The sequence below is a fragment of the Impatiens glandulifera genome, chromosome 3 (genome assembly GCF_907164915.1).
Source record: "Impatiens glandulifera chromosome 3, dImpGla2.1, whole genome shotgun sequence".
Taxonomy (NCBI): Eukaryota; Viridiplantae; Streptophyta; class Magnoliopsida; order Ericales; family Balsaminaceae; genus Impatiens; species Impatiens glandulifera.
The window spans coordinates 30029915-30046310 of NC_061864.1; the positions used below are offsets into that span (position 1 = coordinate 30029915).

Below are 16396 nucleotides of genomic sequence, written 5' to 3' on the forward strand. Positions count from 1 at the left end.
GACATGTTTGATCCTCGATTTAGTGATTTCGCTAGCCGAATTAGATATAGAAGGATATTAAACATTATAGAGACTTCGTCCCATAATAGAGTTTACTTTTGGTAGGAAGTAAACAAGTGTCTCCGTCTAAACAAGACGTTATGCGTTGCCAAAATATGGATAGTTTCCATGTGGGGCATTGCTACAAGTTGTTTGATAAGATGATTCCATATAATTTTTGTTGGAGAAAACTTTAGGAGTCAAATATTTCATCCAAGATCTCATTCTTTGGATGAAGCCTTATTCATGGAGGAATTTTAACGGATGATATGTGCATAAAAAAATTGTATTATGGTTAGTTGTATGTATCACGAATAGGTTGAATCGACAACTTGGTTTCTTTTGCATTGTCGAGGGATGACTAGTATTTTGAGTTTTTTGTGTAATATTATTAGGATTCATTGGATAATGTTCGAGTATTTGTTTAGTTGTTGAGAAGTTTGAATTGTTGCAACTGATATAACAGACCTACATATTTTGGTTAACATACCAATTATTTTTTGGTGAACTATCTGGTTGGAGAGAAATCATTGAATTTTTATTTATCGTAGTCGTCCGATTCGTATAATTCATAGTACTACTATTATGACGTTTTTTAAGATTCATTCAGAAAAGTCAATATAGTCTGTCGAAAGTTAATCGTTCTTATCGAGAATTTAAGAGCTCGATAACTTATTAAATACTGTTTTTTCCGTGTCATGTTTTATTATTGTGTGTTTAAATGTTTTTTTTTCATTTTTAAATATATTAATATTTTTTTAAAATAAAAAATATTACATGAAATTATATGTTTGTATCAATTAATGTATAAATATTTTGACTTTCATTTAAAATATTATAATTAAGAATTTATATATATATTATATATATATATAATATATATATAATATATATATATAATATATATATATAATATATATATATAATATATATATAAATTAGTTACACATACAAAATTGCAAGAATAGAATAACAATTATGTTTAATGGGAAACAAATAGAGATGATAATAATAATTTTTTCAATATTAGTTGGTTTTTAGTAGGACTTCGATGAAATATAACTAAATTAAGCCATTCACTTCATTTTGGACTTCATTTTGGTCATGGGTTTTGGCCTTCATAAATATGATGCAAGTAAATCAAGTATCACCAATAATCATTGCATGAACATGACCCATCGACAAAATGATGAAATCGACTATTGTCCCTTATGATTATTTCTCTACTCCTGACTCGTGACAAATGTTTCATAAACAAATGACAATCTCCACATATACGAAGATTCTTCACAACACGAATGACATCACTCGCGGAAGAAGAACAAAATAAACCAAATGCAACCGCTAGCTTTTCGCTATGAAAACCAAGTGAACATTCCTTCTCCTCTTCTTCAACGTCAAAATGAACAAACTCCGTAGTTGGTGCATAACCAACCGCACTCAATTCTCTCCTCAACTCAACAAGTTCCGCGTATATCCTATCCGATTCACGGTGAGATTTATCCCCAGCAATAAACTTATGAACAACACCATCCATTTCAATCCAACTAAATCCAGGGGCCTTCTGAATCCGCCTTTGAGCCATAGTAGACCTAATTTTTGCCACGTCGTCCCATTTCTGATTCGTCGAATGAATATTTGATAACAGCACATAATTACTCGAGTTCCAAGGTTCCAACTCGACCAACCGCTCCAATACATGCTCCGCCATTTGACTATCTCGATGCATCCTACACCCGCTTAACAACGCACCCCATACAACTGCATTAGCCTCCATAGGCATATTTAAGATAAGCTCGTAAGCTTCTTTCAATAAACCAGCTCGACCTAAAAGATCAACTATACATCCATAGTGCTCAACCGTAGGAATAATGCTATAAAAAACCCTACGACCTTCGTTAACAAGACCGGCGTGTGTGCACCCACATAGTAGACCCGTAATGGTATTGTTGTTCGGTTCAAGGCCGTGTTTCTCCATTTGACCTAATAGACTAAACATGGTTTTGACGTAACCATTCATCGCTAGCCCACTTATTACAGCATTCCACACAACCAAATCCTTTTCCTTCATCGTTTTGAAAACTTCCCAAGCCGAAGACATCTTCCCACATTTCGCGTACATGTCAATGAGAGCTGTACCCATGATAGGATTCAATAAGAACTCGTTTATATCGATTAAGCTTGCAGCCCATTCACCAACCGATAAAGCACCCATTCCTGCACAAGCTGAAAGAACTCCAACGATACTATAACAATCAGAACGGATGTTTAGTTCTTGCATACGATAGAAAAGATCTACAGCTTCTTTTGGATGTCCGTTCATTGCATAGCCCTGAATCATGGCACTCCAAGTGATAGTGTCTTTATCAGGCATTGAATCGAACACTTGACATGCTTGAACCATTTTTCCATACTTTGCATACAAATCTACTAAAGCAGTCCCAACAAAGACATTCGTTTCCAAACCTAAGTCTATCGCATGTTTGTGTAGCCATTCTCCATCACTTGAACCCCCTAAACGGCTACAAGCAGACAAGAGTGTAACCAATGTAATGCTATCAGCTCTCAAACCATTCTCTAACGATCTCTGGAACATCTCCATAGCTTCTCTAAACCGGCCGGAGTTAATGTAACCACTAATTATCGCAGTCAAGGAAACAATATTCTTCAGAGGTATTTCATCGAACACCTTACCTGCATTGTTAAGATACCCACATTTGGAATACAATGATACGAGACCCGTCTTCACAAACTCATCCCCATCGTAACCCGATTTAACAACGAGTGTATGAATCTTCAAACCAAGATGGAAATTCAATAACCTGGAGCAAGCTTTCAGAACAAATGGAAAGGTAAAACTGTTTGGCAAGAAGTTTTCCCTGCGCATTAAGGAATACAATTCGATAGATTCTTGGAAGAAATCGTTAGATACTAGGCCTTGAATCATAGTGTTGTAGAGAAAAATGTTGGGGTGTTGTGTTTGATTAAATAGAAGGCGGCCATAGTCTGTGTGACCGGAAGAGAAGCAGACCTTCAAGAACAAGTTGAGAAGGTAGTTGTCTTGGTCGAGGCTAAGGCGAAGAAGTCTGGCGTGTATATGCTTGAATTGTTTGAAGGAATTGAAGCCATGGAGGAGGCGTCTCTTGATTTCCAGTACGTTTGGTAGAGACGAGTTGGGAAGGAGGGAGACGGACATCTGCGCTCATTGCCACCAGGCAGAAATAACAAATGGTATTATATACAACTTTTGCCTTATTTGGATTGAGGTTATTTAAATAGATGATTTGATAATTTGGAAGAAGTAATGATTATTTTTGTTAAAAAAACTTAAAAGATATTGATTTATATAAATAAAATAAAAAATAATAATTTTAAATAAAGGGTATTTTAGTATTTTGGTTAATGAAATGAGTGATGTGATTAATGGAAGTGATTGATTAGAAAATTGGTTTTGTATAGGTTATTTAAAAAACGTAAGAAAAACTAGGCCTTTTAAATTATTATAGTAAAAAATTGATTATGATAAGATGGTTGAATGATAAATATTAGTGAATAAATTATATTCATTATTAAATGTGAATGAGCTTTGACCGGAATGAAAATAACGTCACGAGATGAAACGTCAATTGAATTGGTGATTAGTTTGTCAGAGTGATTTTGTCGAAGTGATGATAAGAAGTTAGTAACAAATTATATTAATAATTAAATATATGAATAATATGTTTGGTTAACCGAAGTGTGATAGTGAAGTGTTATGAGATGAGATGTCGATTAAATTTATAGTTGATTTGTCGAAATGAGTTTAAGAGGTTGGTAATGATATAAAGATGATTGGGTACAAAATGATCAAAGTGAGGTCGATGATATGATGAGATGGGTGGTATATAAAAATGAGGGTAAAATATGTTGGTAATGTTAAGATGATTGGGGGTAGAAGTGAGGTCACGGGAATTGTAAATATGAGAAGTCTACTAGAGAAGAAATGATATTGGTAGTTAAATGAGATCGTTTGTTGATCAAAAGTGAGGCTAAATGAGGTCGGTGATGACAAAGTGGAAGGTAAAAGATTTGATAATGTTCAGATATTTGGGTGCAAAATGCTCCAAATGAGTAAATATGAGAGGTTCATTGGGAACAAAAGAAACTTTTGGTTCATTGGTTGAGTGAAGTGAGGGTAAAAGAGGTTGGTGATGACTAGATGGTTAATTTGCCAAAGTGATAGTAGAAGAGGTTGTTAATATTGAGATGGTTGGGTACAATATGTTTGAAATGAGGTCACGGGATTAGTAAAATATGAAATATACATTGGGAACAAAAGATATTGGTGGTCCATTGGTTAACCAAAGTGAGGATAAAATTGTTAGTGATATGACTAGATGGTTGGTTTGTCAAAGTAAAAGTAAAAGATGTTGGTAATATTGAGATGATTGTGTGAAAATATTTGAAATGAGGTCACAAAATTGTTAAATATATGAGAGATCCATTGTGAATAAAAGATATTGGTGGTCCATTGGTTGACCGAAGTAGGGTGGGTCGATACTGTATACTTTAATGTTTTATCCATACCTTATATCTTTCCTAAAATTTCGGTATGCAAAAAATGCATATCTTTACCTTACCTTGATTTCGGTATACCTTATTTCGATATACCTTAATTTCGGTATACAAAAAATTCATATATTTACCTTACCTTAATTTCGGTACGGTATCGATATTTATACCTTTAATACCAAAAACCATATTAACTTTAAAAAAATCAATCTTATCGGTAAGGTAGAGATGACATATATTTGAATAATATTTTGAAATTTATATTTCTATAATTAACTTAATATAAAATTTATTTAATTCTTTCCTTATAAGTATTATATATATTATATATTTTAACTTATAAATACTATTTCGGTATTTCGGTATTTCGGTTTATCTCGATATATCAAAATTATAAAAATCTCATACATTTACCGTACTAATAATTTTGGTATCGGTATCATACATTACCTTTTTTACGGTATACCTTAAAAATCGATATTTTCGATATATTATGGTACGATATTTTTGATATACCTTTAATATTGGTAATTTTCCCACCCTTAGACTGAAGTGAGGACAAAAATGTCGGTGATATGACTAAATTATTAGTTTGCCAAAATTAATGTAAAAAATGTTGATAATGTTGAGATGATTTAAAATAAAATGTTAAAAAGAAGGTCTCAGAATAGTATTATGAGAATCCATTAGGAAGAAAAGATATTAATTGTTAAAATATGTAAATGAAACTAAATTTGACCAATGTGAAGTGAGGTCACAAGACAAGAACTCAATTGAATTGTTAAAAAATGTGATATTATTAAATTACATAGGGTGACAAAATTAATAGATGAGAAATACTTTAACAAATTTTGTGATGAGTCACTTTTAAAATATTATTTTATTTCAGAAAATTAATTTTCATTTATATTAATTTTTTAATTTTTTATTTAATTATATATTTTTTCAAAAATAATATAATTATTTTATTAGATAAAATAATATTAATTATTATATTTATTTAATAATAATAAGATTATATTTCTTATATTTCTTTGAATGGTTGTGGACAGGCCGAGTGAAAGGTTAGACTAGTTCTTATTAATTCAAAATAATAATAATGACTATTTAAAGTTATATAAGGTTTTAATTATTTTTATTTAATATTTAAATAAATAAATATATTATTAGTATTTATTACATCTTATAAATTATTTAAAAGAATAAATAATAATTTTAAAATAAATATAATAATATAATAATAATCCTTTTAATTTTTTATTTTGTAATGGTGAATTTCATTGTAATATAAATCACTCATGAATTAAGAGAAAAATAGCCACATATTTTTTTTATTTAATTATATATTTATATATTAATTTTAAATAATTTCTAATTTTTTCAAATTATTTAATTATTATAATAATATTATTTTTCTTATTTTTAAAAATAAATCATTATAATAAAAATATTTTTTTTTCTATTTTTTCTATTTTTGATTAATATCAATTCGATTTTAAATAATTAAAATTCAATATAAATATAAATATAAATATATATATATATATATATATATATATATATATATATATATATATATATATATATATACATATATATATATATATATACATATATATATATATACATATGTGTAAATGAATGTTATATATACATGTATATATACATGTATATATATATAACGTAAATGAATGTTATGTTTATTCTATTTTTAAGTAAGATATTAAATAAGCTAATGGAATCAAATTCAAATTTTCCCCAAAACAAAAAAAAATTAAATTTAAGAGTATTATTAGTATTTATTACATTTTATGAATTATTTTTATAATTATTTATTAGAATAATTAATAGTTTTAAAATAAATACAAAATATAATAATTAATCATTTTATTTTTTATTTTGTAATGCTCAGTTTCATTGTAATATAAATCACTTATTATGTAGTTTTATACCCAACATTTGCTTAGCAGAGTTAGAGTTATTATGCATGTAAACCATTTAGAGTTATGCATGTAAAGTACCATTGAATTACTCTAATTTTTCTAAGACTTAATTTAATTTTTATAAATTGTTATTTTATATTTAATTATTTTACATTTTCTTAAAATGAATATATATATATATATATATATATATATATATATATATATATATATATATATATTTCTCATTTATAGTTATATTATTTTGAATTCTTATTTAAAACAAGGGAAATTCATGACGATAGATTAATGCTAGTTTCAAATATTAAAAAATATTATAACCAATATATATCACAAGATATGAAATATTCTTTACATAAAATGACATAATTAGTATTTACAATAAAGTTTGTTGATAAATTGTTTACAGAGTTTAGATTGTTTTATATATATATATATATACACTCTTTTTTTGTAATTATATTAATTTTTTATTTTAAACATAATTATTTAAATATTAATAAAATTTTCTAAACAAAAATATATTTATCAAATAAAACATTAAATATTTTATTAGATAGTTTTATTTGTATGAATCTCATTGAAGGAAGCAAGAAATAATCCAGTAACTTTGCCTCCTCTTCTTCCCATGAAAACCAAACTAAAACATGCATGAGAAATTTAACAAATCGTTGGCTTATGACTTCGAAGAGCTCTGGGGGAGCTTGGGGGATTGTGATCGGGCTCGGCATATATACTTTGAAACTTGCGTGAGGAGAAGAGGTGGACCAGGACCTTTTACATAACATGCAATCTTGAAATAAGAGATAATCCGACAACATTTTGGATTGACGGGTGCTCTCTTAAATAATCCATAAAAGATTTGTTGTGAACAACGATTTAAGAAGGACGATGCTCTCACACATACATTAGGTTTTGGTGGCGCTTTGTCGACTTTGGGTAATGGTGGCGCTTTAGGTTTGGGTGATCCAAATAGAGATTGATCGGACTTGAGTGGTGATAGCACTAAGAAGGCTATTAGTAGAATTATCAAAATCTTGTAATTCATTGCTTAACAAAAGATACATGGAAAGAAACAATTAGTATAAATTTATGTGTGTTTGATGAGATGGTATGACTATATTTCTTTTATAGTGGAGGAAGTTTAAGAAACCATCTTAAAGAAAGTGTCAATTTAGATTATGAAAATTCTAGTGAAAATTTATCCTTAACCATTTTCAAATTATATTTACATCACATTTTTTTAATTAATTAAATCTCATTTAAAAAGAAAATTATTAAACTAATGTGTTAAAATATATATACATGGGACTTCATTAACAAGTATAATTAACGCAACTTCAACCAAACACCAAACTCATACCTAAAATCTCTTTTTTCACTCCAACCGATATCAATACCCAAACTCAAAAATGTGTTTTCCCTCATTTTCTCTCTGTTTGCACTATTCATGAAACTCAAAACTTTTTTTGTTTTTTAAATTTAACCCCTACACTTAATTTAGGTACATCTTATACATTAAACTTATTTATATAATTTAATTCATTTATATAATATTTTTTGTATAACATAAATTATAATAATAGTAAAAAAAATTTATAATAATGTTAAAAAAAATATAATAATATTCAAAAGTTATAATAATGTTCAAATATTATAATAATGTTCAAAAATATTATAATAATTAACATTAAATTTTTTATTAAGTTTGTGTATTGTGATTTTTGAATTTTTAATAATTTATTTTAAACCAAATTTAAAATAATGGGGTGATATTAAAATATTGTGGTGTAATCTATAATATTGTAAAATATATGGGGTGATATTAAAAAGTTATAAAAGTTGATGTAAGGAAAAATATTATAAGAATATTCTTTTGGGTTTGAGAACGAGTTTTTCGGTGGAAAAAGATTTACTGTTTGAGGTAACATTTACAATAAAATGAGTTTTTCGGTTGGAGATGATTTAATAGAAATACTTCAAATTCTACGAGCTTACATACAAATAAAAAATAAAATCACAATTTGAATAATTAAGAATAAAATTAATTTAAATAATAATAATAAATAATGACACTAAAAAGGTCATACAATCAATCATCCATTTATTTGAAGAACTAATTTTGTTTTTATCATTTGTAAATAAAATATTATTTTATTTTTTATTCAAAAGAAAATAAATTTATTTTATTAACGTAAAATCGAAATAATTTATAAACTTATAAATCATAAAATTTTAAGATTATAAATTTAAAATCACAATAGTTTAACTTATTTAAACTGACTAATATTCTTTAAATTAAAAAACTAATAAGATTTAAGAATTCACACAATAATATAGTTATATTTATTATAATCAAATTTACAAAATACAAATGAGAAAGATCATAATTCTTTTTTTTAAAAATAGATGTTTTTATAATAGTTTTGACTAATATTTAAGATATCTGTGTTTTACTTGTTTAAATGATTATTTTTTTTATCTATGATTATAGAATTAATAAATATATATTATATCTATTGCAAGCTCTTCCATATAACCAACATTCTAATGAGTGTACAAATGGATAAATTTATAAATTTCTTCTACATTTGTTTAGTACATTCCTCTTTTTTTAGTTCTCATAGATTTTTATTATCAAATATATATTTCACAATAAAAAATTAATTAATTATTTTTCCCATTTGCACAATAACAAATAAATTAATTATTTGTTTCTCATTTGCAATAATGAAAAAATAAAAATATTTGAAAATGATTTATTCGTTTATTGTGAAATATATTTTTTGGAACAGTCAAAATTTTATAAGATGAAAGTAATTTATTTATTTTATACATGATTCCCGCTTCCTTTATAGATTATAATAATGATAATATTGTGATATTTTTTTATTTCATTTAATACTAAAGCTTACTTTAAATGGTGATCAGATTGTTTTTTGGGTCATTAAGATTTTAGTTTTGCATATATATATAACAAATGTATAAATTTTTTAACATCTATAGAATATAACAAAATGAAAGATAAATTATATTGTATATGGAAATTCAAAGTGGGAAAATTGTAAATATAAAAATAATGCAAAACTATAAAATTTCATACATATAAAAATTATAGGTCTTCACTCGATCGACCATGTTAGAATAGCTTTGTGCACAATCATGAATGAGTCATACTTTTATTTTTGTGAGAGAGTGTGTAAACATTAGATTAAAAGATCATTAAATTTTAAGAATTTGTGTTTTATTTGCTTAAAGTTTATTCATATACGAGCAATAGGTAAAAATTAAGGTTTGAATTCCGCTTAATACAAATTTGGGCAGATTATTAATTTTTTTGCTAGAGTGATGCTAATACAAGTGATATTTGAATCTTGTCTTCAACAAATTTGTGTATATAATTTATATATAAGAGGGATGATTATATAAGTGAGAGTAATAACGAGTTAGTTGATGTAAAATATGAGAATGTAATGATATAAGATTACTAATCGATTCTACTTTAATAATGGTCATAAATTACTCATGGTACAAATTTAGAAAAAAAAATTAAATTTTATATAAGAGTACAATGGTTATATAATAAGTGAGAATGTAAAGATGGTTGGATTGGTGCAACATATACCCAAAGTAAGAGTAGGAGATTAGTGATTGAGAATAATTGTGTGGGTAAAAGTTGAGTAATAACTATTAATTAATAATATATTGGTTTATGAGATACAAATTAAATTGGATACATTTACACAACAAAATGTTTGAAGTGAGTAGAAAGATAGAAATAAGGTAGAATGTTGAATTGTAATTAAGTTATGAACTCACCTAGTTTTGATAATTTAGTTTAAATAATCAAAAATGGAGAAATTATATACTTGATTTTGATGATCGATGATTGATGAAATTGTTTTGATAATGAATGAATAAAAATATATATATATATATATATATATATATATATATATATATATATAATTTTTAGTAATATCAATTATATAAATATATACTTAGACATAAACATCTTAAGTGGTGTAGTGGTAAGTACTTCTGCTTGTCACGCGGGTGACCTGAGTTCGAATTTACCAGGTGCACAACTCAAAGTCAAAGGGAAGCGAGCGAACGTTTGGCTTAGCAATCATGGCGTACATCCAACGGAAAGAGGATATGTGTCCATGTAAAGATTTGACCTCTCTTGGAATCACCGGATTTCTAGACTCTTGATTTCTTGAATCAACTTGCTCTCTTTCTAGTTGTTTTATTCTCAAGTGTGTTCTATAATTCACTACGTGAAACTGAGAGATAATTTACTGTACTACATGATAGTCATTAACAATGTGTTGTAAGTTGAACATAGAGTGTTCTGTTCAACAGTGTGTGTGCTAGGAGTTCAGAACAGGCGGTCAATTAAGTCTTGAGTTTCTGACTGGGTTTGTGCAGTTGCTGTATAAATCAAAGTCTTCTAGTGAATATCTTTCATGTTGAGGGAGAAGGGGTGACGTAGGAGTTTTTATCTCCGAACATCCATAAAAACTCTATGTGTTCTTTACTTTCTATTGCTTGAATTCATTTATCCGACACTTCAAATCTAGCTAGATTTTCCGCACTTGAACTTGTTTAAGAGCTCGCAAAGTTTTGTGAAGAATATAAACAGATATTAATCCCTCATAGGATTAACATTAAATCGAAGGTTGGAAGCTGTTAACTAGAGTCAGACCCCCGTGTCTATAGTCGACACAAATCCTAAAAAGTGATATCAGAGCAAGACTTTCTATTTTCAAGCATCATCAGATTCCTGAATCATGTCTATTCTCAACAAGATCCCAATGTTCTCAAAAGAAAACTACGATTATTGGAAATTAAGAATGCAAGCGCATTTGACAACTCTCGATTACGACATATGGTATGTTATCACTGATGGTCTAATAAAGACTGAGAAGCCAAGATGCAAATGGACGACCGAAGATATGAAGAAGAACAATCTGGATAATGTTGCCAAATATAATCTTTACAAGATGCTGGACAATAACATGTTCAGCAAAATCAAGTCATGTTCCACTACCTAAGAAATTTGGGAGATGTTGATTCAACTATGTGAAGGCAACGACCAACAAAGGAGAACAAGAAAGAGTAGAGGGCTATGTTGGCTGAGGAAAGCAAAAGTAAGTGCAGGGCCGGTCCTAGGGTAAGCCCAACAAGCCCTCGGGCTAGGAAAGCCTACTCCCTAGGGTAGCCCATTTAATAAAAATTTAAGATAGTTAAATTTATTGTGTATTTAGATAAAAGTTATTGTAGCATAGTGGCTCAAGTTAAAAACTAAGAGTTTTTTCTTGGTTACGGTTCAAATCTCACTAAGAACAATTTTTTTTTTCATTTTTTAAATAGACCTAGGGAAATAAAAATTAATTTTACATTTTTCAACCGGGGCTGGGGCAGCCCAAACCTTAGAGCCGACTTTGAGTAAGTGGGCCGCTAGCGATTCAGACGACTCATCATCCAGCGACAGTGATGATGAAGTCGTCACATGTTTCATAGCAGACAATCAATCTGAGGTATTTGACATCTCCTCTGAAGAATTTTCAAGAGATGAATTAACTATACAGAGTCGCACACTTACTTGAGCAGTGCGGGAGACTAAGGAATGAGCCTACTACACTCAATGACATGGTCATTGAGTACAAAAAGTTATCAGACTCTTTCAATGAGATGAGTGAAAAATAAAATTAATAACACCCCTTCATCTCAAGTATCTAAATCGAAAGATTTTGAAAACAAAATAGCTGAGCTCTCATCCGAGAATGATAAGCTTGAAGGGAACAGTTCATAGTTTATCTCTTGATAATCAGAGATTAAGTTATGTGATTAGCCCATGGACGAGGTCCGAAAGTGCCCTCTATAAAATACTTGAGCAAAAACGTCCAACCAGATCCAAATTCAATTTGGGATTTGTTGAAGGCAATCCAACCAACCCATGCAAATAGATAAACCCAGCAAAAGACAAACTTCAACTTATAAGTTTCTTTAAGGGCAACTTAAATGATAGTACAACTGATCAAAAAACTATGAGGATTTTAAAATTAAAAAGGAAATGAGATATGTTCAACTTATTGATTAGACGTCAAGTTGGTTGAAACCTAGAAATAGGACAACCAACCCGTCTGGTCAGCAAGGCATGATAGAAGGAACTCTGTCAAGTTTAACACACACACACAAAGATTGGGAGATCCATAAGAATAATTCGAGTATGGATCCCCAATGCACTAATCCATCGTGGACCCAAAGAAAATTGAGTACAAAATGTGTCAATTTATAGGTGCAGGTAAATTTGACAAACAACAACCTGAAGTGACTTACATCTTCACAAAGACACTTTCCGAGTCTAAGTTTTCTTACTTTAGAAATATATTAGGATTGTTAGATTACGATAATGCCTATACAGATTAAATGATAAACTCACATGGTTTTGATAATTTAGTTTAAATAATTAAAAAGGGAGAAATTGTTAAATTGTGTTTAAATAATGAACTCACCTGGTTTTGATAATTTAGTTTAAATAATCAAAAATGTAGAAATTGTTGAATTGTGATAAAATTATGAACTCACCTAGTTTTGATAATTTAGTTTAAATAATCAAACAGTGATAAATTTTTGAATTGTGTTTAAATCATGAACTCACCTAATTTTGATAATTTATTTTAAATAATTAAAAAAGGAGAAATTGTTAGATTAAAGTCTTAATTGATTTAGTATAATTAACATACTTAATTTTGATGATTGATGATTGATGATGGATGAAATGGTTTTGATAATGAATGGATAAAACTAAGTATATATATATATATAACTGTTAGTCATATCAATTATATAAATATATACTTAAATATTAATATCTTAAGTGGTGTAGTGGTAAATACTCCTGCCTGTCATGCGGGTCATCCGGAACTATTATCTGATCTCAAATGAACGACTGCCACTACATCATGTCGTACATCCAACGGAATAAGTTGCTACAATTTAGTATAATAAGCAATCATAAGCTCTTTATCTCTCTTGGAATTACCAGATTTCTAGACTCTTTATTTCTTGAATCAATTTATTCTCTCTATCTATAAATCGACAAATGAACGACTTCCACTATATCATGTCGTACATCCAACGAAATAAGTTGCTACATTTCAATATAAGAAGCAATCAGAAGCTTTCTATCTCTCTTGGAATTACCATATTTCTAGACTCTTGATTTTTTGAATCAACTTATTCTCTCTAGTTATTTTATTCTCAAGCGTATTATGTAATTCACTACGTAAAGTTGAGAGATAATTTACTGACTACCTGATAGTCATTAACAATGTGTTGTAAGTTGAAGAAAGGGTATTCTATTTAACAGTGTGCGTGCTAAGAATTCAGAACATGCGGTTAATTAAGTCTTGGATTTCTAAATGGGTTTGTGCAGTTGCTGTATAAATCAAAGCCTTCTAGTGAATATTCTTCCTATTGAGGAAGAAGGAATGACGTAGAAGTTTTTATCTCCGAATATCCATAAAAAATCTATGTGTTCTTTACTTTCTGTTACTTGCATTCATTTATCTGACGCTTCAAATACAACTAGATGTTCCGCACTTGAACTTGTTCAAGAGCTCGCGAAGATTTGTGAAGAATAAAAACAGATCTTAATTCCTCATAGAATTAACATCGAATCGAAGTTTGAAAACTTTTAACTATAGTCAGACCCCGTCTTTATAGTCGACACCGATCCTAACAAAGGTTATTATTGACTATACATTAATACTTGATTTATATATATATGAAGAAATTTAAATTAATACTTATAACATTACAACAAATTTAATATTTTTATTAAAAAAAAAGTAAGATGTCAATTTTCTTATTTTATTTGAACCACTTTGATTGAATGGAAAATATTGTGATATAATTATTATAATATTTAAAGAAATTATTTGTTTATTTAATTTATTCATAAATTATTGCATATATTTTACATAATTTTCGAATAACTTAATTAGTTTAACATGATTTTAGTTTGAACATTTGGATAGCAAATTTTTAAAAAAATTGTTATTTTAATTTTATTATTGTTCCAACAACTTAATACTTAATAATTACATCATATAGCACATTCTCCTTAATTTAAATCTTATTGAATATGATAACTAGTTGGTCAATAAATGAGTGAAACCTATGAACCATATAAAAAATATATCCTTACTCAAAAGTATAAATATAAATCAAACAATTTTAAGAAGTCTACAAACTTTTTAAATTTTTTAATAATACTCATGTTCCAATTGTGTCAAGTGTCAATTTGGAGAAATAACAGAAAAGTATACGCGTGAGTAATGGTTTTATATTTGTGAATGTAAGGAGAAGTCGATTTGTAGAAAATGTCATTTTGCATTTTGATAAAAAGTCGATAATTACAATGAATTAATGTTTTGTTCGTGTCTTAATAGAGATTTAAAATGAATATTACTAATTTTACAACAAAAATTATATTCTTAAAAGGTAATATATCAATATTCTTATTTTATTTAAATATTCATTAGTTAAATGATCATCCTGATGACTATGATTATTAATCTTTTTTGTTAGCTTAAAAAATATATTATTGGTTAATTTTATTAATTGATCTCATTTATATGTTATTATATACTGTAGATATTAATTTATATTCCATCAACATGTTTATTAATTATGAAAGTTTAAGGGAAATAATAGAGAGCAGAAATTTTTTGACATGAATATGTAGGGAAATGATGTGTCATCTCCATTGGATTGAAATTTTAAAATTATCTCTCCTATTACATTTTCAATCCAATGGAAAGATGACACATCATTTCCCTATATATTCCTGTCAAAATTTTCCCGCGCTCTATCATTTTCTAAAGTTTAATATTATTTTGTTTCTGTAAAATTCAAATTTGTGCATGTTATTAAAACAATTATAATTCAAAATTACTATTCCCATCACAAGTAGCACTTGAACAATAGTATCTTATGCATTATTTTGTATATAAATTGATAATATAACTTTAAGAAAAAATTACAATTACGTTCCCATATAATTTATAAAGTTGCAAACTAAATGTGATTTTTGTAATAATTAAACTTTTACTTTTGTATATTATTAATTTTATTAATCCATAATTTCATTTGGTTTGAAAGCTTAGTCGTACTTTTTTTCAGGATTATGTTAATTCCCTTTTCCTATTACGTGCATTCCTTTTTAAAGTTTGAAATTTCAATCCAGTGAGATTTAACCAATTGCATGAACTATTTGTTATAGACCCAAGTGTTCTCCAAGACCAAAGTTAACTTTTTAGCATTATATCAGATTTTTTTCCCTAGAACCAAATAATTGTTGATACCAAGAGAGTAAAATATTTCTTCTCTTGTTTATCTTAAATGAATTTTTACCCGTCTTTATAAGAAATCACTCTTTATATGCTTGACTCTTCAAATGACAAAATAAATTATTATGCATATTGAATAGGTCTTAGACCCAAATCTCTTGGTTATATCACTCACTCCTAAATTATTATTATTATTATTATTACTCTAGGAGTATTAAACATCAAAAACCAAAAGAACTTATTAATTTAAGTTTATTTAACAAATTCTCCCCTTAAACTTAAATACTCTTCCCAACTCTCATTTTAATCAGCCTTTTACAACTCTCCAGCAATGTGGTCGGTAGTGGGTTTGTGAATACGTCAGTAGATTGAGCTCGGCTTTCAACATGCTCCAGCTCAACCTTTCATTCTTTGACTTGTTCTTGGATGAAATAAAATCGGGCGTCGATGTGCTTGCTCCTTCCGTGATTAACCGGGTTCTTTGCCAATTCGATCGCCGAC

At 28.0% G+C, this 16396-nt stretch overlaps 1 protein-coding gene across 1 annotated transcript; it reads right to left on the reverse strand.

Moving 5' to 3' along the window:
- Positions 1–1090: 1090 nt before the first annotated feature.
- On the reverse strand, positions 1091–3256 carry LOC124931939 (putative pentatricopeptide repeat-containing protein At3g08820). Its single transcript, XM_047472527.1, has one exon. It carries the CDS (start codon positions 3233–3235, stop codon positions 1187–1189), a length of 2049 nt encoding a protein of 682 aa, XP_047328483.1. The 5' UTR covers positions 3236–3256; the 3' UTR covers positions 1091–1186.
- Between the last annotated feature and the right edge of the window lie 13140 nt (positions 3257–16396).